Source organism: Astyanax mexicanus, chromosome 21, assembly GCF_023375975.1.
Source record: "Astyanax mexicanus isolate ESR-SI-001 chromosome 21, AstMex3_surface, whole genome shotgun sequence".
Lineage (NCBI taxonomy): Eukaryota > Metazoa > Chordata > Actinopteri > Characiformes > Acestrorhamphidae > Astyanax > Astyanax mexicanus.
The window spans coordinates 33,779,804-33,802,946 of record NC_064428.1 but is presented as its reverse complement, the minus strand read 5'-3'; the positions used below and the strand labels follow the sequence as shown (position 1 = coordinate 33,802,946).

The following is a 23,143-nucleotide window of genomic DNA, read 5'->3' as shown; positions in this document are numbered from 1 at the left end:
GTGTGTGTGTGTGTTACCTTGTCAGGCAGGCCGGCTGGCTGGCACACAATGCGCAGAGGCAGGGACTGTTTATCACTGAGGGCTTTGAGATGGCTGCTGATTCCAGCCCCCTCAATCTGCCACTGACGCAGGTGATACGCAAACCTGGACAAATCAAAAACATTAATTACATCATAATTATAATAATAACATCAGAGAATCACAGTATCCTGGTATCCTCATTATCGTGGGCAATATGTCGTAATAAAACGTATTTTTCGCACTATAAGGCACATTAAGCAACAAAAGTAAGAAACGAGTGTGTCGCCATGTTTTAATTGTTCTAATTCAGCAGGTATCACTGTTGGTAAGTAAAGCTACGCTTTGTTCCAGTAAGCTGGGCTGAAATTAGCTAGCGGTTTGTCCTGCGTAATTGTTGTAATACGGTCAATACGTGCAGGCTACAGTCTGATAAGCACACCTCTGAATGGCAAAAGAACTAGCGCTGCGGTTAGCCAGTAATGCTTATGCTGCTCCAGTAGTGCTAGCCGGGGTTAAAAGCAGGCTACAGTCCGATATGTACACTTCTAAACGGTGAAAGAACTGGCGCTGCGGTTAGCAGGTAATGCTTATGCTGCTCCAGTAGTGCTAGCCGGGGTTAAAAGCAGGCTACAGTCCGATATGCACACCTCTAAACGGTGAAAGAACTGGCGCTGCGGTTAGCAGGTAATGCTTATGCTGCTCCAGCAGTGCTAGTCTAGGTTAAAAGCAGGCTACAGTCTAATATGCACACCTCTGAATGGCAAAAGAGCTAGCACTTATCACAGTTAGCAGCTATTAGCTAATAGTGCTCCAGTCTCAGAGCTATTTAAAAAATAAATAAATAAATAAATAAATAAAAGGTAAAAGAAGAGTGGGAAAGGGATCAGTCACTGCAGGTGTGTAACGCGTACCTGCGTCTGAAGGCCTCCAGGTGTGTTTTGAGCATCAGCAGCCCCCTCTCGATGATGGTGAGGCTGGAGTGAGGGTCTTTCTCCAGGTTAGCCGAGGCCATCATTAAACTCTCCATACACTTACTGATAAACTCCTGCTCCTTCTCCAGACCCGTCTTACCTGAAACACACACACAGACGCACACACACGTCTGATTTTATTACTGGCTTCTAACTAGAACTACAGCCAAATTCATTCCCTATTCACTGTGTAGTGCACTATTTCCACTTCTAAATACATTTTCTATTCATGTAGTGCATTATTTCTGAACTATGTACAAACCTACTCACTATGTATACCATCCTCTTTAAACCATTTTAATTAAAAATTAAATATTAAGAAAATTGTTGCTAAAAAAAATAATTTATGTAGTTTAGCTCCACCCATTCAGCCTGCAGCAGTGTTCACATATAGCCAAAATACTGCGTGTCTGTTAGGAGTCTGATGATGATGATGATTGTGTGTTGCATGTGGGCTTATCAATTAATTATTATTATTATTTTTTTAAATGTTTTTTTATTTAAAATTACCATTTTATTTAAACCATTTTCCTCTTCACCTAGTAGAAGACTATTCACTATGTAGGGCAATTTACTTTCTAGTCCAATAATTCTGTTTTATCCACAAATAAAAAAACGTGTCTTTCCAACAGGTGTATGAACACTGTATATATATATATAAGTGTGTGTGTGTGTGCGTGCGTGTGTGTGTGTGTGGAGTAACTGACCGTTAATATAGTAGGAGTTGATGTACTGAATGGCGGCTCGGCTGATGTCTGCAGACTGAGCTCTGAGAGCAATTCCCCACAACTGATCCATACCACACAACTACAGAGAGAGAGAGAGAGAGAGAGAGAGAGAGAGAGAGAGAGAGAGAGAGAGAGAGAGACAAAGACAGATAGAGGGAGAGAGAGAGAGAGACGAAGACAGATAGAGGGAGAGAGAGAGAGAGGGAGAGAGAGAGAGAGAGAGAGAGACAGAGAGACAGAGAGAGATAGAGGGAGAGAGAGAGAGAGAGACGAAGACAGATAGAGGGAGAGAGAGAGAGGGAGAGAGATAGAGGGAGAGAGAGAGAGGGAGAGAGATAGAGGGAGAGGGAGAGAGAGAGATAGAAGGACAGAGAGAGAGAGAGAGAAGCAATGAGAAAAGCATATGTACATAATATAAATATACATCATATAAATGTGTGTGTGTGTGTGTATTAGGGGTGGGCGATATTGCTCTAAAATAATATCACGATATTTCAGGGTATTTTTGCGATAGCGATATACTTGGCGATATAGGAAAACTAAAATAATTAATTAATTTCAGGAATATAGTATAAGAGTATAACAGTATAATCATAATGTGGCAAAATAAATAATATAGCATAAAATGATAAAATGCAGCAAATAATATTGCAGAATATTTAGTGCATGCATATAAACTGCAAACTAAAACAATTATACAATAAATACACCTAAAGCTTCACAGTAAATAATAGACTACTTTTAAGACAGAACAGCCCTATTATCACGATATGGATTTTTAATATCACGATATTTCTGTGACATGATATATTGTATACGATACAACTGCGTGTGTGATTTCCACCCCTGTTTTAACAATGGGTTCAAATTTAAGCAGCTGAATGTGTTCATTAGACTTCTTAAAATACAAGACAATCCTTGTGGTATTTAACTTTGTTAACAGCTCTAGATTATGTTGTTTAAGATAATAAAATACATTTATCATATCACTCCTTTAATTATGATACTTCTATGGCATAACTGACATTTCACTGAATTGTGAACAGATGGTGTAGCAGGGGCAATATTACGATACAGTTATTTTGTATATTATATATCTTGTATAAAACAGTTTTGAATGCCATCAATATTTACAGTATATTGCCAAGCCCTAGAAGGTAGTGAGCAGACAGTAGTGAGAGCAGTGTGTGGTTGGTGTGGTCAGTACGTACCTCACAGTTGGAGTTGCTGTCGTAGGCGCTGGTGGCCAGTCTGGCCAGATTACAGAGATGCTGAAAGAGATTTAACCCCGTCATGCTGATGGTCTCAGGCTTCAACTGCGGCATCTAGAGACACAGAGAAAGAGAGAGAGAGAGAGAGAGAGAGAGAGAGAGAGAAAGTGGTTACAAAAGGAGAGAGAAATGTTAATGAGAATTAAAGCAGCTCTGAATTTCTCTCACTGAATGTGTGTGTAGTGTATAATTGTGTGTATGTGTGGTGTTTTGTTGGGTACCTTCTCGAGGAAGAGGTGTTTGTAGGTCTCCATGCCCATGGCGTGCTGATCTTTACTGCGCACCTGATTCAGAAACCAGTGCAGAGCGTCGTCATAACACTCCGAATCCTCCACCAGACAGTGCCACAGGATATCTACCTGCTCCAGACTCAGCCCTGCACACACACACACACACACACAATCATTACATCATTACTTAACACTTATTAACCTTACAATGAACATTGACGCCACTCTGGAGCATCTCTATAGGGGTATTCACCAGAAAATGTGTAACCGCAGATGTAAAACCTTATTTAAAATTTAATAAAATTGGTATAAAAGAAAACTGTGAAAAGAAAGATAAAACATTAATATGAAAGCACAAGAGAGAGAGAGCGAGTGAGAGAGAGAGAGTTTTAGTTTAGATGCAGTTCTCTCTCAATGAGAGTATGTAAGCGAGACGTAAAAATAAATTAATCCAAGTTGAAAGAGCTGGATGAAGCGAAAACTGAATTTGATTCGAGTTGAGAGCTAGAAAGGGAGAGAATGAGAAAGCGATAGATAGATAGATAGATAGATAGATAGATAGATAGATAGATAGATAGATAGATAGATAGACAGAGATAAGAGATAGACAGACAGATAGCTAGAGAGAAAGAGAAAGAAAAAGAGAGAGAGAGAGATGAGGCTAAATAGATAGCTAGATGGAAATAGACGGAGAGAGATAAGAAATAGATAGAGAGAGAATGAAAAAGTGATAAAAAGACAGATAGATAGATAGAAAGAGAGAGAGATAAAGAGAGAGAGAGAGATAGACAAGAGAGAAAGACAGATAGAAATAAAGAGAGAGGGAGGAAGAGAGAGAGAGAGAGAGAGAGAGAGAGAAAGAGAGAGAGAGAGAGAGAGAAAGAGAGAGAGAGAGAGAGAGAGAAAGAGATAGATCAATGGCTAAATGCACATAAAGAGAAATAGAGATTTAGGGAGACAGATTGATAGAGATAGAGAGAGATAGAGAGATAGATAGACAGATAGTGATAAAGAGAGACAATGGTAGATTAAGACAGATAGAGAGAGAGGTGATAGACAGATAGAGATAAAGAGAGAGAGAGAGAGAGAGAGAATGAAAAAGTGATAGATAGACAGATAGATAGATAGAAAGAGAGAGAGATAAAGAGAGAGAGATAGATAGACAAGAGAGAAAGACAGATAGAAATAAAGAGAGAGGGAGGAAGAGAGAGAGAGAGAGAGAGAGAGAGAGAGAGAGATAGATCGATGGCTAAATGCACATAAAGAGAAAGAGAGATTTAGGGAGACAGATTGATAGAGATAGAGAGAGATAGAGAGATAGATAGACAGATAGTGATAAAGAGAGAATGGTAGATTAAGACAGATAGAGAGAGAGAGAGGTGATAGACAGATAGAGATAAAGAGAGAGAGAGAGAGAGAGAGAGAGAGAGAGACTTACTGAAGTGATCTGGTGAGCCCAGCGTGGAGAACACACAGGTGAGGAACTGCAGTCGCACCTGAACCTCCGCACTGTGACTGTACCTGAAACACACACACACACACACACACACACACACACACAAACACACACACACACAAACAAAATAAAAATCTAAATCATCCTGCACCTTCCCAACATAGCCTAACCTCCTCTCTACCCTGAGCTGTGAGACTGATCAGAAGGTGAAGTTTTACTCACAGAGCGAACTTGTGCCTCTGCTCCCTCACTTCCTGAATATAGTGCAGAAGATCCTCAAAGAAAAGCTTCATCATGTGCAGCTCTTTTTCAGCCCACCTGCAACACATCATCATCATCATCATCATCAGAATCCTAATAATAACACAGTATTTAGGCAGAGGTAATCAAAAGAACTGTGAAATTACCAGCAACAATTTCCTAATGTTATTTGTTCTGGACTCTACTGATCACACGAGAACTACGGGCAAAATCAACCAGCAGCAACTAATAAAGCAGCAGCACAGCTACTCTTTCTGAACTTCAACAACAAAGATCAGAAATCATGGCTGAGACAGAAATCAACCCCCAATCCCTCGTAATTATTGTGTTAAAATAGCTAAAAAATATGCATAGCATTAAAATGGTTCTACATTCTACATGGCAGTCAGTGGGCGGGGTCACTCACATGGTGATCCAGTGTGTGTCGTAACTGGAGCCGAACTGCTGGAAGGTTCCGAAGAGCTTCGGCAGCAAACGCAGAGACACCACCACCGACCTGAGAAAACAGAGATAAGATGATTTTTACTCAAGTCTGTTTATAATGGTTAAAAGCTGTCCGCAGTAACAACACTCTATATCGCTTCGATGTGAATGAGCGGGCCTAACCTTCTGCAGGCTGAAGTAGCGGTCATATATCAACAGGTTTAAGGTTTTTATTTTGGGTTTCCCAAAAGCATCTGTTAGAATTAGATAAAGTGGTATAGATAACGCTTTCTAAGTGATGCTCTTTTGTGCTAGGATACTTTTAGTTATTAATTAATTTTAATACTCTAATATAGAGGAAAGTTTGGTTTTCCACAAAAAGGGCTTTAATTTATATGGAAATATCTAAAATAAAAATATTGTACAGTATTTTCTGGACTATAAAGAGCATTAGGCGACACTAGTAAGGATGCCTGCATTGATGCAAGTGATCAAGGGTGTCGCCATGTTTCCCTGCTAATAAAATAAATTAAAAAAAACTAGGTAAACTGCAATTCTTAAAAAATGTTGGATGTTAATCTACACAGATTTCTCTCCAGAAAATGGTTTATTTGGGTGTGTAAAGCGCTTCTGTTTATTTACAGTGAGCTTAGATTTCCAGTGTTTTGTCTAAGAGTGAGTTTTAGTAAAGTTTCTCCAGCACTAAGGCTGGGAGCAGCAGCATTAGCATTAGCTGCTAACCGCAGCCTGATAGCGTAGCGCTAGACTGAGTACAGTCTACAGACTACAGTCCAATATACTCACCTCTGAATGGTGAAAGAGCTAGCCCTGCGGTTAGCGGCTAATGCTAATGCACCTAGCCTTAGTGCTCCATCACCCTTATAAAGCGGGGTGGATTTACTGCTTCTTAACACCTGACTAATAGAATTCATACATAAGGAGTACCAGATTATGAGGCACACTGATGATTTTTGGTAAAATTAAAGAATTTTAAGTTAAGTTAAGTCGGGAAAAATAAGTACGATAGTAAAAATGCAAAAATGCCGAGTCTCACCTGTGATGTGCCAGGTTTTCCAGGCAGCCCTCAATGAAGCGCATGCGGATCTGCCGGTCAGTGAACCAGCACACCAGCGAACACAGCAGCTTCTCCGCCTCGTTTATCAAACCCTCCGACAGGTGGATCTGATCAACCAGCAGGAAACAGAAGAAGGTCAATCCATTGATCACAGATTCCATAGTTTAGTCGTGGATGTGCACACAGTTTATAATTCTACGTTCCATACCTTGCTGACTACATTACACTCACTCCTGTTAATAGGAGACTGCTCTAGATCCTTGCTAATGTGCTAAAACATGTTAATGTGGTTAATTAGAACTTAATTTAGCATCAGAACATATCATAAGCTTATATGACCACAAGTAGTAGTGTGCAAATCCAGCATGCTGACTGAGTAGTTAGCATGGTCACCTCCCAGCACTGAGGTCCTCGGTTCAAGTCCCTATCTGGGTGATCCATTCAGATATGGATTGGCACTGTGCCAGAGGCAGTCCTCGAGGTGGACGTACAGCTGTTTCCGGTTGAGAGTACGTTGTGCGTGATTGGATGCATGTGTGGGGATGAGTACTGGGTGTAAACGGTTGTGTGTAAAACGTGATTCTAAAAAGGCGATATATGAGTGTAACTTTACTGTCTTCATATCTGTTGATCCGTGAACTCACCGCATCCTCGTCCTGCACCAGGTCCCACAGGAGTGTGTTTCCTTTCTTACACACGTTGTCCAGGTTAATGTCCGTCACCGCGTGGCCCGAGTACTGGTGTTTATGAACTGTAGGACCTGAGGACAGATGGTTTACAGGTCAGTTATTTACTTAGTTTACCCACAATTCTCTTTCTTTAGATTAACAAAGCTGTAGCACAGCTCTGCCACAAGGTGGCACTACAACAAACTGATTTACCCAGGTAAAGGTATGCTGTAGAGACTGTAGAAGTAGTGGGATATCTCCCAAACAAAACAAAAAAAAACAAAATCCTGTTTTTTCCTGCTATTGATGGAGCTACCTTTGTCTCCACTGTTCTGAGAAGACGATACACTTGATTCTGAAGCCTTATAGCTGTGAGGATTTGATTTTAACTCCCAAACTCAGCCCTTCTAAAAGTATTAGATGGAGCTCCATCATTCCAGAGAACACAATTCTTTCTAAGGTTCCACAGCTCAATACTGAGGGGTTTTAAAACCCCTTTTCATAATTAAACAGTGCATAGCTGTGGTGCCAACAGGTTCATGCTTATCTGCTCCTATTCTATTGAGTCATATTATATATATATATATATATATATATATATATATATATATATATATATATATATATATATATATATATATATATATATATTCTATCGTCAGCCCTTCACCTTTTACAGGGTTTAGAAAATCTGTGTGTGTGCATGTGCATGCACATCTTTGTCGACAAACAGGTACAACTTACAGAAGATTCTGAATGCATTCACTGAAAGGGGTTTGCACAAATACTTGGACATATCTACAATATATCTACATTTATAATTAAGTGTATATAAGGCAGTTTTTGTATGTTACCTTGAACCAGGTGTTCGTGGTAGATGGAGGCGAGGTTGGGCAGGTGCTGCTGCAGGTGGGAGCTGAGCTCAGCGTGGGAGTTAATCTGGACTAACTCCTCCTCACAGCCCGACTCCTCCCCATCAAAATCCGCCATGTTCTTCTCAGACTTAGCGCTGACCTGAGAACTGCTGCAGCTCACGTCATCCGCACTCAGCATGTCCTCCACCATGTGACTGCAGAGAGAAAGAGAGAGAGAGAGAGAGAGAGAGAGAGAGAGAGAGAGAGAGAGAGAGAGAGAGAGAAGGGTTTTTTATGATACCATTTTTCGCACTATAAGGTGCACTTAAAATCTAAAAAATTTAAAAAGGAGCAGTAAAGCCACTCCACTGAAGTACAGAGTTATAAAGGAGTTTCAGTTTATTTCCCCAGCACCGAGACTGGAGCAGTATTAGCATTAGCCGCTAACCGTGCTAAGCGCTAGCTCCTTTACCATTCAGAATGAGTATTATCGGACTGTAGCCTGCTGCTAATCCCCGGCTAGCACTGCTGGAGCAGTATAAGCATTACCTGCTAACCACATTACGCACTAGCTCTTTCTTCATTCAGGAGGTGAGTATGTTTGACCTGTAGCCTGCTGCTAACCCCAGCTAGCACTGCTGGAGCAGTATTAGCATTAGCCTGTAACCACAGCACTAAGCGCTAACTTTTCCGCCATTCAGAAGTTAGTATTATCGGACTGTAGCCTGCTGCTAGCCCCAGTTAACACTGCTGGAGCAGTATCCACAAGCTTTTAGCCGCTAATGCTCCAACCTTAGTGCTGTAGAAATTTGGGAATCTAAGCTTACTGTAAATAAATGGAGGCACTTTATTCACCCAAATAAATCTGTGTAGGTTAACATCCAGCACTTTTTTTTATTTTATTATTATTATTTTTTTTTTTTAGAATTACAGTTTTGTTTACTTAGCTTAGCTTAGCTTAACTTATTTCTAGATTGTTACCAGCCTATCCCAACTACCTCCACATTCTCCAGTCTTACCCTTCATGGTGGTGATGGTGGTGATGGTGCTGGGGGTTGATGAAGCGTCTGCAGTTGAACAGCTCGTTGCCCATGGCTTCAGACAGGAAGTCGGATGGCCTGGGCAGGCAGGGAGGCTCCTGGGAACCCGCTGCCCCGTGTGAGGGGCCCATCTCTGGACCTGAAGGAGAGCAATGAGGCAGAAGAGAGAATAAAATTAATAAATCAAGAAATTAGTAAAGTCAGATGGAGTCCCATAAATACAACAGCACTTCATGTTGTCAGCAGAGGGAAGCTTTTATGGAGATGTGGATTTTATTTTCCAGCAGGACTTGGCACAGTGCTCAAAGTAATAATTGATCTTATATAATTAAGCCATAATCAGTCATAGTAGTACATATACAAGTATAGTGTATATACACAAGTGTATTAGGAAGACCATAAAATATTCAGACATAATTGATCATTAGATAGATAGATAGGAGAAATTCTAGAACGCTAATATGATAGGATGGTACCACTTTAAAATCAAGACTACCTTTATAAAGGGTTTACAAATGGTTTATAAAGGAGTTTATTATTGGTTATGAATTAGGTTGGAAATAATTTAAAACCTATTAATAAGCAGTTAATAAGCAATAAAGGCAATCCTGATTAATAAAACTATGATGACGCATAAATAGAAATGGCTGAAAATTTGCAAAATAGTGATTCTACACTTATTTATACTGTCAAACCTCAGATCTTTCTAGATACTGATCTTACTTTGTGCTTTCCATCAATCGGCATTAAACCTGTCATAGCAATATATGTATGTTTAACTATTTATATTTGTAACTATAAATTAAAATACTTAGTTGAATTAAATGACTAAGCAAACCACAGATTTGACACTGTTGCCTATTCAAGTGATGTGTTATAACTGCTTATCAAAGGTTTTTAAGGCATTTACAACCTAATAATAATGAATTAAGTAATTTATAAACCATTTATAAACCCTTTATAAGGGTAGTCTTATTTTAAAGTGGTACCGATATGATTTAGCTGCCCACCCCTCTCAGGTCCGATCCCTTGCTGCTGCTGCTCCTGGGCTTGAGGGGGGATGGCAGAGGGGTCTATCCGTTCTCCTGAAGGTCCTTCTAAACACGCAGAGGAAGAAGAGCAAGCGTCCAGAATCCTCAGAGAGGATGAAGATGAGGTTACCATGGCGGCGGCCACTTCAGGGGAAAAGGGTATGGTTTTGGGTTTGGACAGACTGGGACCGGGTCCAGAACTCGGTCCAGTACCGATAGAACCGGATACGCCCGGTCCAGACATTCCGGGTCGTTCCGGAGGACCCTGGACTTCTCCCAGAGGCTCTCCGGCTTTCCGCTTGCGGAGTTCTGAGGATAAAGCGTCTCTGGAGTCCCTGGTCTCTTTGCGCGGGCTGCTTTTCGACGCTGCAGTGATCCGCTCCTCCTCCTCGTCCTCGTCTTCATCCTCGTCGTCTTCGTCCTCGTCTTCCTCCTCCTCCTCCTTTAAGGCTTCGCTGTCGGCCATGTCGTCCGAGTGGAGCTCGCTGCCGGGGCTGCCGGCCGACTGGCTGGCCCGGCTGGACTCGGCCTCGTTGCTGGAGGCCTCGCTGCGCCCGCTGCTGCTGCCCGGGCCGCTGCTGCCCTCCTCCCCGCTGTTCGCCGTCTCGTCCGAGCTGCCCTGCATCGACTCCTGAGCACAAACAGAAAAGAGAGTCAAATATGAACGAGATTTACCTTTTAAAAAAAAAAAAAAAAAAAAAAAAAAATTTCATTAAAACTTGTTCTTTTCAAGTAATTAAACATACCAGTCCTGCTTAAATTTTTAAAAACATTTCCTAACCTTTAAAAACGCTTTTATTGTGGTAATTTTTGCCTCTGCAGCACCCTCTCAGCTCTCAGGTTTAACTGTGCTATAGGCATTATACCATCTGCGTCTCTCCGCTATCAGAGGCATACTGCTGCTGCAGCTCAGCCAATCAGCTCTCCCTTCTGCCCCACCCCTAAACCCATACATCAACCGGTGCCCCTCCCAAACTACTTCTCCCATTTCATAAAGTATCACAATACATATCGTATTGCCAAATACTTCCCACAGCTCTAAACAGGAAGAGGAAGGTCTACCTCGGTGTCAGAGAGCCTCTGCTGGCCTCGTTTTCCGCTGCTCATGATTGGCTCATCCATCTCCATGTCACTCCCTCCGCTGTGATGCGTGTCGCTGTTATCACTGCTCTCCGGACTCGCCGCCGGGGAACCTGGGAAAAAACAATCAAAACAAAACAAATAAACAAACAAACCCAGTTCTGCCAATATGAGAGATAGAACTTTCTCTCTCTCTCTCTCTCTCTCTCTCTCTCACTCTTATACACACTCTTTCTCCTACCTTTCTTGTTGCCCATGGGCAGGTTGGTGTTGAGCAGAGAAGCGAAGGAGCTCTGTTTGGAGAGCTGAGCTTTGGCAGCCAGAGCGTTATTCCACAACGCCTTTATCAACATGGACGCCAGATACAGAGTCTACAACACACACATTCACACACATTAATACACGTTAATACACACTCAGCAGCTCTGTGAGCACATAAGAGTTTATATCAGGCTCAAAAATCCAGCCTGACACTATCCGAAACCTGTTCAGATTCTGCCCTGGTCCTAAACCTGACAGTACTTTAGTAAGTAGATTAAATGGTAATATAGTTAAATGGTAGGGCTGTGCATCGGAATTTAATACCAAAAAGCCCAAAAACAACTTGGTAGTACCGAAAGGTCTAAAAGGTCTAAAAAAAACTATTGGGGTCTGTTTACGATACTTTGCATTAAAGGGGCATAAACGTGCCTTTAATGCGTTACACAGCGAGGTAAAAATTAATTCAAATTCTTGACACACTGCCGCTGTGCTAAAATCGCAAGCCCTCTCTCGCTCTCTCTGTCTCTGTCTAAGCGCTACCACTATAATCGAGAGATCGCTGGTTTAAATCCCAGTCATGCAGCTTGCCATCAGCTGCCGGAGCTCTGAGAGAGCACAACTGGTCTTGCTCTCTCTCTGGGTGGGTACAGTAGATGGTGCTCTTTCCCCTCATCACTCCTAGGGTGACGCTGATCAGCACAAGGCTGCGTCTGTGAGCTGTTGTATCAGAACCGAGTCGCTGCGCTTTCCTCCGAGCGTTAGTGCTGTGATGCTACTCGGCAATGCTACAGCATCAGCAGCAGTTCAAAAAGAGGTAGAGTCTGACTTCACATGTATCGGAGGAGGCGTGTGCTAGTCTTCACACTCCTGGTGTTGGGGCATCACTAGTGATGGAGGATATACAGCTGACTATGGCCTAGCTAAATTGGGGAGAAATAAGGAGACCTGTTTACCTGTTCAGTGTGAGCACTGGGGTGTAGTCCAGACACCAGGTTAAGGACGTGTCTGAGAGGCACTGGATCCAGGTTCTTAATTAGGGAAGGGAACAGGTCGTGGATGTACCGACTACAGTGCTTCAGCTGAGGGGACACACACACACAGAAAGAGAGAGAAAGAAAGAGAGAAAGAGAGACAGAGAGAGAGAAAGTGAGTTCAGTCTCTGTTTTTTTTTTACAATTTCTCATATAGAAATGAATACAAATATTAACCAGAAATGGTTATGGTAAATAAAGAAATGGTAAAATCATTCAGTGATTTAAACATTCAGGGTCCGTTTCCGACATCGGAATTAAAGGAAATTAAGGAAAGTACAGTTTATGACCCTGTTCAATAAACACAAGGGGTGTGATGAGATCTGATGGCACGATATCTCGCGAGATTAAACGTGACGATATTTCTCGTCAAGCTTAAACCTGTCTCGCAGGAAGAAAAAAAAAAGTTTAGTGGGGATTTTTTAAGTGGCGAAATTCGTGTATTTGTATAGAACAGAGGTCACTAATGGGCGGACCGCGGTCCGGGTCCGGACCCAAACCTACTGAGAAGGATTTAATTGTATACACGCTTGCGGGCGCAGTAAATCACAGACCAATCACGTGTGGGGTAAGATCACCAAACGCTCTCTTCAGTCAATCAGATCTGTGCAAACGCGGTAAGGAAAAAATAAATAAATAAACACACCGCTCCTCATGCGGGATCGAACCCGTGTTGTCAGGGTCGCGGTCGTGAAAAAACGCCTTTATAAGGAGATAGGGAGCCCGAAAACGGGCGGAAAAACGAGAACTGGACCATACTGAATTCTAATTAAATAACTTACTCCTGGCATAGAAGATGCTTCTGCTACTTTTAAGTTGTATATCTGGCTGCATTTTGCCTCCAGTGGAAACAATAAACGGTAACAGAGTGACCAACAAGACACAAAGCATATGTAAATACTGTAAATAAATCGTACACGTGACTGTTTCATAGGCAGGTGTCCTAATCCCTTAGCTCTGTACTGTATTTAAAACATGTTCTGTCTCTGTTTGCACTTCAAGCATAGTCTTAATATGACTGGTTGTGGTTATGAATAGTTAAATTACAAGAGATTTAGGAGAAAAAAAACACAAACCCTAGTCTTTATGTGACTGGTTGTAGTTTGCACGTATTGTTTGCTCTATATAAGACCTAGAAAAGTTTTATTTTCATTTTTTAATCTTATTTGTATTTCTATTTCTTATAAAAATCAATGTGTGAGAGAAACCAGTCTATTAATTGTGCGTTATATTATTTTGTCAAATAAAACTCTAGTTTTCAAGCCATTTTTCAGTTTTCACATTTTCAAAGTTTTAAAATTTTATTTTTTAATCTCGTCTGGTTCTCGTGAACCCAATATCGTGTCTCGTCTCGTGAGATTAGTGTCTCGTCACACCCCTAATAAAAACCATAGCCACCAAGTTATAACGCACACTTTATATGACTCTAGTAAGGAACAGGGGTGTCGCCATGTTTCCCTTCTAATTCAGCCGTTCTTGCTGCTGGGTGGCGAGATCAGTAAAGGTAAGCTAAGTTAAGTAAACAAAACTGTAATTCTAAAAAAAAAAAAAAATAAACATTTTATATTAAAGTCAAACGAGTGCTGGATGTTAATCTACACAGATTTCTCTACTAAAAAACGTTAATATGGGTAAGTAAAGCACTTCTGTGTATTTACAGTAAGCTTAGATTTCCAAAAATAGTCCCAAAAATACGGTAATAAATAAAGCACAGGGTGTATAGTTTGTTCCATAAATCATGCAAATAAGTGTAAACAGATTTATTGTGTGTGTGTGTGTGTGTGTGTATGTGTGTGTGTATGTGTGAACTAACCTGAGCAGCTGCCCATATACAGTCTACATGCTGTGTGCTCAGTCGTCCTTCTGCAGCCAGGAAGTTCAGGATCACTTGGCACTGCTTAATGATCTAAAACACACAAACACATAAAAACTCCATTAAGACAATTATATTTTTTGGTATCCCTATTGTATCACAGTGTCCTAAACTCAAACAGCAGAAACAAAATTATTTTACAACAACATATTACGATTTTACATACAGACATATAAAGTCTTACTATATGTTTACCAACGCTCAGTATGAGGACTGATCTCCTACAGAAAAAAGTTCCAGCACAGTCCACACAAACGGAAGCATCGATTTAGCTAGAAATAAATCCTACTGTCTCTAAAAACTGTGGCGTCATCGCTCTCTCTATTTTATTTTATTTTTTAAGGTTCAAACTAGTTTTGAGCCATTTTTTTGTTATCTGTAGTTTAATTTTTAGTAGAGGGGAAAAACAATCTATTATAATCTATTATAATCGAGCCTCCACTACCAGACTCTGCAACAGCTTCATCCACCAGGCAAACAGACTCCTCAACACACAGAGACAGAGCTGAACCCCACCCACCACACTCCCAACACACTCCCACAGAACTGAACTGAACACCGCCCCACTACCCCTTACACACACAAAGACTGTACTTCACACACACAAACTCAGCACACAGAGACTGAAATGTCTTTATTCCTATCAGCAATATTTGCTGCACTCTTAAAAACTATAAACTATCTACCTCAGTAACTGCTGTGATTATATATGTTCTATATGTTACACATCTCTGCACCTTATTATACCATATCAGTACTGCAGTGTCCTGTTTTTGTTTCGTCTTTTGTATTTATTGTATCTATTGTTATTTAGTGTTATAGTTTTATGTTGCACTGTCGTCACTCCTGTCACTTTATGTTGTCTATTGCTTGTTGTCCCATGTTGCCTCAAGGTTTCCGGAAGAACGTAATTTCACTACACTGTGTTTGGTCCCCTACCCCTCCAGCCTAACAAGAATCCGGACACCCTACCTCTTCGTTTGGACCTGCAAAGGGTAAAGCATTAGAGCCAAAGATTGGGCCTTTGTCTACATTATCTACCAATCAGCTGATAATCAATTAGAGCCTAAGTGCAGTAAACTGCAGTGTATGTAACAGAATGCTAGAGGTGAAGAACACTGACCTCAATGTGCAAATTTGGTCCAAAAATGTGCTCCACAACGTTGTTGTTGATGAGCCAATCAGCAAGTTCCTTCGCTATTGACCTGAAAAAAGGGCAGGAAAACCAGTGTTATCATATTTGTATCATTTCCTTTACAGAGAAGAATTTCAGAAGGAGAGTTTCAGCTCAAAATATCACTGCTAATAATAAATTATTTAAGAAATGAATAAGAAAAAGTGAGCTGCTTGCTCAAATTTTCCTAAACAAACTACTGCTTTGAAGTAATTGGACGGAAATAAGTTTTAAAAAGTACTTACGTCTCTGTATCGGACACCAGAGACTCGTTATTGCAGACATCGTTAAAGGTGTGTAGTTGATTCTGTTTAAAGGAAGAGGTTCATAGAGGTTCAGTTAAACTGTTCTCATTATAAAAAGGTATTAAGGCATATTTCAGTACATTTAAACCACAAAAAGGTTCAGACTGGAAGATAATACAAAATACTGCATCATCAGAATCAGAATAATTTATTAATTCCAGAGAGAAATTGTGGTTGTTACAGTAGCATCCATTTATGTAAATATATATATATATATATATATATATATATATATATATAACAAATAAATAAACACAATAAATAATAAGTTAAGATAAATGTAAAAAAAATACAATAAAATACCTATACCCATGATAATAAACATAAATATATGAACCATACAAAAAACGTTGCCAATTATGATGATTGTACCTCTATAAATACACCCTACAATCACTATTGCACCCAGTTTGATAGCCACTGGAAGGAAAGACTTGTAAGACCCGTAACCTAGCCCTCTTGTCTCTTATCCTATAATCATTTTTCTTTTTTCAGGTTCTGATGGAAAGACTAGGCACAGGTTTGGGTAACATGTACCCATATTTTGGGTAAAATACGAGGTAATAATATTGTATAACTGTGTGATAACATACTAATAACTAAAAACACACAGTTAAGACAGGTGTGTTCCTCTCACCGTGATCTGACTGAGTCCAGCCAGTCTCATGGTGAGCGTGGGGGACATGAAGTACTTGAAGGCGAGGTCCAGGCTCTCCTTATCGAAGCACAGTGCGCTGTCCAGCGGCTCCTTCACTGTGCTCCACATCAGATCAGCCATGTTCCGAGCTGCACTCTGACGCAGCTCCTGATCAGACAGCTTACACAGATACCTACAGAGAGAGAGAGAGAGACACAAAGAGAGACACAGAGAGCCAGAGAGCCATAGAGAGACAGAGAGAGACAGAGAGAGACAAAGCCATAGAGAGAAAGACAGAGAGAGACAGAGAGAGAGGCAGAGAGAGAGACAGAGAGAGAGAGAGAGAGAGACACAAAGAGAGAGACAGAGAGAGACACAGAGAGAGACACAGAGACAGAGAGAGACAGAGAGAGACAGAGAGAGACAGAGAGAGAGAGAGATAATTTGTTATCTTCTGACTTCATAATGGCATATAGTGCTTGAGCCCCAACTATCTTACCACTCACAACCTGAATAAGGACCAATCCCATTTAACCCCTTGGCCCTACCACTTATTTTTAAAGGTAATCCTTCCCCTTAGAACAGAGTTAGAAGGGTAAGGGGTGAAATCCTTCCATTAAGGATTGGGACAACCCTTCAAGCACCCGATACGTCATCAGGAGCGCTGAAGTTCAGCAACCTAGCTGCTGCTGCTGGATTACTAGTTAACTTTATGGTGTATTTTATTGTATGTCTTCAGTAAGTGAGGAGATGGTGCAGAAATTAATTATTATTGTGTCACGATTCTCCAAATCCTCGATTCGATTTAATATTTCCAATTTTAGGGTCACAATTCGATTCGATTCTCGATTTTCTTTTTTTTCTTTTTTTTTACAGCAGAGAGGTCTATGCCAGTTTTAGATTAGTCTATGGTCAGTCATTGGTTTGATTCATCAAATTTACAATATCTTATTTCAAAAGGTGGGCTTGATATAAGTGATGCAAAGTGATACACCACATTAGGCACTAATGGTCAAATTTAAATAATTTAATTAAGATATATAGGTAACGCCATCTAGTGTTTTTTTTTGTTGCAGCAGTGTGCACTATTAAAACAGCAATGTGCAACATAACAAAATAAATAATAAAAAAATACAGGAACAGTCATGCACAAAATAACAGAACAATTAGAGCCTCAACAAACTGAACTCTATCCTACTATAACAGTTAAACATCAAAAATAAGACTTTAATACTTTTTCTTTAACAAATATATATTATTAACTTCTATTAATATATTATTAACTTTATCTGAGAGAAAGATGCTCCTTAAGGTACCAAAACTATTAACATATTTGAGGCTAGACAAAACAACTTTTATTTTTATATTTTCAAGTTTTTCTTGAAGCAGCAGTAATAGTCCTAGTACTAGTAGTGTAAGGGTATTTATAGTAGTAGTAATAGTTGAGGCTTTAGTAGTAGCAATTGTAGCAGTTATGGTAGTAGTAATGAAATTAGTTAATTGTTTAAAAACTCCAGCAGCACTGCTGCAGTGTCTCAGATCCACTCACTGTACCAACACAACACACACCATTGAAGAACAGGGTGAAAGGAGGATGATACCAATAAAATATGCAGAGAACTACATTTTCTATAGAACTTTTATAGAACTACAAAGTGTCCTGTATCATCAGTGGAGCTAAACATATGTTTATGCTTGATTGATGTATAATTATAATATAGTAATTATATGGCTGCTGATAACAGCTATATTGGGAGACTAACTGACCTGTATTTTATGTGATTAGAGATAACCAGGCGGAGAAAACTGACATTAACATTATTAATGCGTAAATCAATCAAAAAATTAAACACGAGGCTCAGATTTAGATTATTACATTATTAAAATACAACGCTCTCTTTCTCTCAAACTGCAGCTCTAATCCCTCCCTCTCTCTCCCACTGGGTCACATGACCAGCATCTCTCTGCTGGCTGACAGCCGTCTGGCTCCCTCAGGGTCATGTGAGGAGAGGCACGGCGACTGTTGCCATGGTGAAGGATGCTCTTCCTGGCAACCCAGCCAAAGAGCGACGTGGGAAAGAGACGGAGCTCCGCTAGAACACCTACTGTTCATTTATGTTAATGCATCTACCTAACGCCAGATCAATCAATCCATCAATATCTGATTAGATGCATTTAGCCCTGGTTAGTTCTTGTATTGATGATGGGAGATTTGAACCAACGCACAAAGTCCCACAAAGATTCTCAATGGGGTTCAGGTCAAGCCATGTGTGAACCCTGCACTATTTAACAATCTGAGCCCCAATTAAGTGTGAGGTAAAGCTCTTACTTTCACTATTACACAACTATTAAAAATCCCTAAGCTCTAGTGTTGTTTTTCTATTATTTGATTTATTCCCCGATCACTAGTGATGCCACAACACCAGGAGGGTGAAGACTAGCACACGCCTCCTCTGATACATGTGAAGTCAGACTCCGCCTTTTTTTGAACTGCTGCTGATGCTGTAGCATTACCGAGTAGCATCACAGCACTAACGCTCAGAGGAAAGCGCAGCGACTCGGTTCTGATACATCAGCTCACAGACGCAGCCTTGTGCTGATCCACATCACCCTAGGAGTGATGAGGGGAAAGAGCGCCATTTACTGTACCCACTTAGAGAAAGGGGCTCTGGCAGCTGATGACGCCAAGCTGCATGACCAGGATTCGAACCAGAAGTCTCCTGATCATAGCTGCAGCGCTTTAGACTGCTGGATCCTGTCCTGGACCTTATACTTCCACTTTTTAAAAGTTCCTAAGCTAATTTTAGTAGTTTCATCAATCTCTTTAGATGTTTTTCTATGTAAATCTGATTAAAATAAGTATTATAGCACAAAGCTCGAGTGTATTATTGCGATTATACCACATTTCCATTAATCGCTGTTTTTTGAATGATTTTGAGAGAATGGGAAAATACAATCTGTTTGGTTATAAAAACTCCTCCAGTTAAAATAGTTCCATCGCTGCTCTGTTTGTAGCTGCTCTGTTTGGCTTGTAAGTGCTGCATCGTTGCTAGGTTACCTCTATGTGGTGGAGTAATACATGAAGAGCTTCGGTTACAGTGCATTACTGGCTGATAATGGCACTCATAGAACAGCTCTCAGCCAATCACATCATAGGGACGGAATTAACTGTGGTATAATCTTCCTTCTTACCCCAAAAAGCAAATGTAATACTTTTAAATTTTACTGGTAATTTTTGAAAGGTTACTGCTATTTATATATATATATATATATATATATATATATATATATATATATATATATATATATATATATATATATATATGTACTAATATGTGGTAAAGAGCTTTAAAATAAGCTAATTGTTAGAGTAAGAGTTTAATTAGTATAATTAGGTCAGAAAGCCTGAGACCTAATTATTAGCATGAAACACTTAACACAAGCCAAACCAATGGAAAAGATGCATTTAAGCAGGTGTGCCCAAACTTCTGATGTCTCCTATGGATAAAGCTGCCCTCCTAAAGCTATTTTTATCCTACGCTGAGGAGGAACGCATGACTGCGCAGGAGCGACTGCAGCGCTGTAGATCTGTGATGGAGTACAGTCAGAGGAACGTGAGGTTCTGACAGAAACCAGGTCTAATCTGACTCTAGAACCTGAATTATTCCAGACGCTGGAGCAGAACGCGGGTAATGAGAGGAGATCTCACCTGATGACGTGAGTGCGGAACGGGATGATGTGCTGCATCACAGCCGGAATGTGCAACCATATTCTTATCTGTACAAACAAACAAACACAAAACAAGTTAATGCATATTGGAGGTTTAAAATCTCCGGCCTAAAAAACGATTCAGATTAACTACGAATCTTCAGAAGATCATAATTATAATCCTAGAAGACGTGATTTTTAGTTCATAATCTAAAATAATTAAAGAAATACCCCATTTTTGCTGGCTTTGTCTTTTTTTTTTTTTTGCTAAATCCAACTATACTATACTACAAATCAGCTTTTATCAAATTTTTAGATGCTACTAATGATATTCAAAGAAGTAAGTATTTAATCATACTTATTAATAGATGCTCTCAATGTAAAAAAAATCATTACAATAATTAGAAACAATTACAATTCCCGAAAGAGTCCCGATACAAATACTAGATACTTTTGCTAACATTTTAGTACATATTAAGTTTTAATTAACAGAAATCCTGGAATTAATTGAGAAAGTAAAGGAGAGAGCGAGAGAGAGAAAGACAAAAAGAGAGAGTGCGCGTGAACGAGACAGCGAGAGAGAAAAAGCAAGAGTGAGAGCGAGAGACAGAGTGAGTGAGAGAGAATGAGAGAGCGCATGTGAGAGTGACAGAGAAAGTGAGAGCAAGAGAGAGAGAGCAAAAGAGAGAGAGAGCAAAAGAAAGAGAGACCAAAAGAAAGTGAAAGAGAGCGAGAGAGAGAGCAAAATAGAGTAAGAAAGCGAGAGAGAGAGCAAAAGAGAGAGAGAAAGAGCAAAAGAGAGAGAGAGCAAGCAAAAGAGAGAGAGAGAGAGAGCAAAAGAGAGAGAGAGGAAAAGAGAGTGAGAGAAAGCAAAAGAGAGAGCACAAAAGTAAGAGAGTGCAAAAGAGAGAGCGAGAGAGCAAAACAGAGTGAGAAAGAGCAAAATAGAGTAAGAGAGCAAAAGAGAGAGAGAGAGAGCAAAAGAGAGAGAGAGCAAAACAGAGTGAGAGAGAGCAAAAGAGAGAAAGAGAGAGCGCAAAAGAGAGAGAGCGAGAGAGCAAAAGAGAGAGAGCGAGAGAGCAAAAGAGAGTGAGAGAGAGCAAAAGAGAGAGAGAGCAAAAGAGAGAGAGAGAGCAAAAGAGAGAGAGAGAGAGCAAAAGAGAGAGAGAGAGAGCAAAAGAGAGAGAGAGAGAGCAAAAGAGAGAGAGAGAGAGCAAAAGAGAGAGAGAGCAAAAGAGAGAGAGAAAGCAAAAGAGAGAGAGAGAGAGCAAAAGATAGTGAGAGAGCAAAAGAATGAGAGAGAGAGAGCAAAATAGAGTAAGAGAGCAAAAGAGAGTGAGAGAGCAAAAGAGAGTGAGAGAGCAAAAGAGAGTGAGAGAGCAAAAGAGAGTGAGAGACAGCAAGAGAGTGAGAGGGAGCAAAAGAGAGAGAGAGAGCAAAAGAGAGAGCGAGAGAGCAAAAGAGAGTGAGAGAGCAAAATAGAGTGAGAAAGAGCAAAATAGAGTAAGAGAGCAAAAGAGAGTGAGAGGGAGCAAAAGAGAGAGAGAGAGAGAGAGAGAGAGCAAAACAGAGTGAGAGAGAGCAAAAGAGAGTGAGAGGGAGCAAAAGAGAGAGGGAGCAAAACAGAGTGAGAGAGCAAAAGAGAGTGAGAGAGAGCAAATTAGAGAAAGAGAGAGCGCAAAAGAGAGAGAGCGAGAGAGCAAAAGAGAGTGAGAGAGAGCAAAAGAGAGAGAGAGCAAAAGAGAGAGAGAGAGAGCAAGAGAGAGAGCAAAAGAGAGAGAGAGAGAGCAAGAGAGAGAGCAAAAGAGAGAGAGAAAGAGCAAAAGAGAGAGAGAGAGAGAGAGAGAGAGAGAGAGTAAAAGAGAGAGAGTAAAAGAGAGAGAGAGAGTAAAAGAGAGAGAGAGAGTAAAAGAGAGAGAGAGAGAGAGAGAGAGAGAGAGAGAGAGAGCAAAAAAGAGTGAGAGAGAGCGAGAGAGAGAGAAAAAGACAGAGAGAGAGAGAGCAAAAGAGAGAGAAAGAGCAAAAGAGAGAGAAAGAGCAAAAGAGAGAGAAAGAGCAAAAGTGAGAGAGCAAAAAAGAGAGAGAGAGAGTCTTCAGCACAGTGTCTGTATTTTGACAGTTTGGAGGAAAATGAAGCGTGAATGAAAGTAGTGGATGACTAGATTGGTATGTTAGCTTACTGGGTTAGCATGTTTGCTAACCGGCCAGCGCGACAGCACACTCACAAAAGACAAATTTGGGAGGTCACTTTTTGATAAAGAACAAAATTTGAGTGACCTGAATAACTGTAATTAAATATTATGCTTAACACAAATATCTTATTCAGATGACTGGTCATATTAAACATTGTTCACGATATTTATTTTAATAAGTCCTACAATTAAAGAAAAAGAGATAATTACAGAAATGTAATAAAAATTGAAATTTACATACTTTTTTCTTCTGTTTCAGTAAAGGAATATATTTAAAATATAATTAAAACAGGCTGTAATATGATTGTGAAAACGGGTGCGGCGTGTGAAGGCCTGTACTCACGTTAGATACGATGGTGATGAAGGCGTGTGCGATGGGGAAGGGCAGGGTTTCAGGCGTTCCCGTCTCAAAGCAGTCCTTCATCAGAGACAGACCGTGCTTCCCACAGAACAGACACACGTACCGCAGCAGGTGCAGAGGAACCTCCACGTCCTAACACACACACACACACACACACACACACACACACACACACACACACAGACAAACACACATACACACAGACACACACACACACACACAATACAAACAACAGTCAGATTTACTTCCCAACATTGCATTTCTAAAGGCATCTGTTATAAATGCACAGACCAGCAGAGGGCGAACACCAGGCCAAATACAGAGTAGCACAGCTGGCAGAGTTTGGATGAAGAGTTTTGAGCAGCTTCCCAATAAAATGTATAAATAGGAGCAACACAGCATCAATCTCTGCATTCAGTCGAGGTGAGGAAAGTCTCTCTGAGCTCCAGCAGATACTGAAGCTGCACCCTCAAAACCGCAGTAAAGGAATGA

General features: G+C 40.4%; 1 protein-coding gene across 1 annotated transcript in view; it reads right to left on the bottom strand.

The window, feature by feature from the left end:
- The window catches only part of usp34 (ubiquitin specific peptidase 34), a 96,752-nt gene that overhangs the window by 53,562 nt on the left and 20,047 nt on the right, over window positions 1–23,143 (bottom strand). Inside the window, exons 5-26 of the mRNA XM_049469226.1 lie at window positions 22,634–22,783; window positions 20,100–20,167; window positions 16,391–16,583; window positions 15,694–15,755; window positions 15,398–15,479; window positions 14,215–14,307; window positions 12,324–12,449; window positions 11,351–11,480; window positions 11,092–11,222; window positions 10,009–10,660; window positions 8,978–9,137; window positions 7,959–8,173; window positions 7,081–7,196; window positions 6,416–6,543; window positions 5,345–5,434; window positions 4,900–4,995; window positions 4,660–4,742; window positions 3,213–3,367; window positions 2,932–3,045; window positions 1,700–1,799; window positions 933–1,092; window positions 18–144 (exon numbers count right to left, since the gene is read on the bottom strand). Of these exons, the coding sequence (XP_049325183.1) occupies window positions 18–144; window positions 933–1,092; window positions 1,700–1,799; window positions 2,932–3,045; window positions 3,213–3,367; window positions 4,660–4,742; window positions 4,900–4,995; window positions 5,345–5,434; window positions 6,416–6,543; window positions 7,081–7,196; window positions 7,959–8,173; window positions 8,978–9,137; window positions 10,009–10,660; window positions 11,092–11,222; window positions 11,351–11,480; window positions 12,324–12,449; window positions 14,215–14,307; window positions 15,398–15,479; window positions 15,694–15,755; window positions 16,391–16,583; window positions 20,100–20,167; window positions 22,634–22,783 (3,231 nt within the window). The remainder of the gene's footprint in view (window positions 1–17; window positions 145–932; window positions 1,093–1,699; window positions 1,800–2,931; window positions 3,046–3,212; window positions 3,368–4,659; window positions 4,743–4,899; window positions 4,996–5,344; window positions 5,435–6,415; window positions 6,544–7,080; window positions 7,197–7,958; window positions 8,174–8,977; window positions 9,138–10,008; window positions 10,661–11,091; window positions 11,223–11,350; window positions 11,481–12,323; window positions 12,450–14,214; window positions 14,308–15,397; window positions 15,480–15,693; window positions 15,756–16,390; window positions 16,584–20,099; window positions 20,168–22,633; window positions 22,784–23,143) is intronic.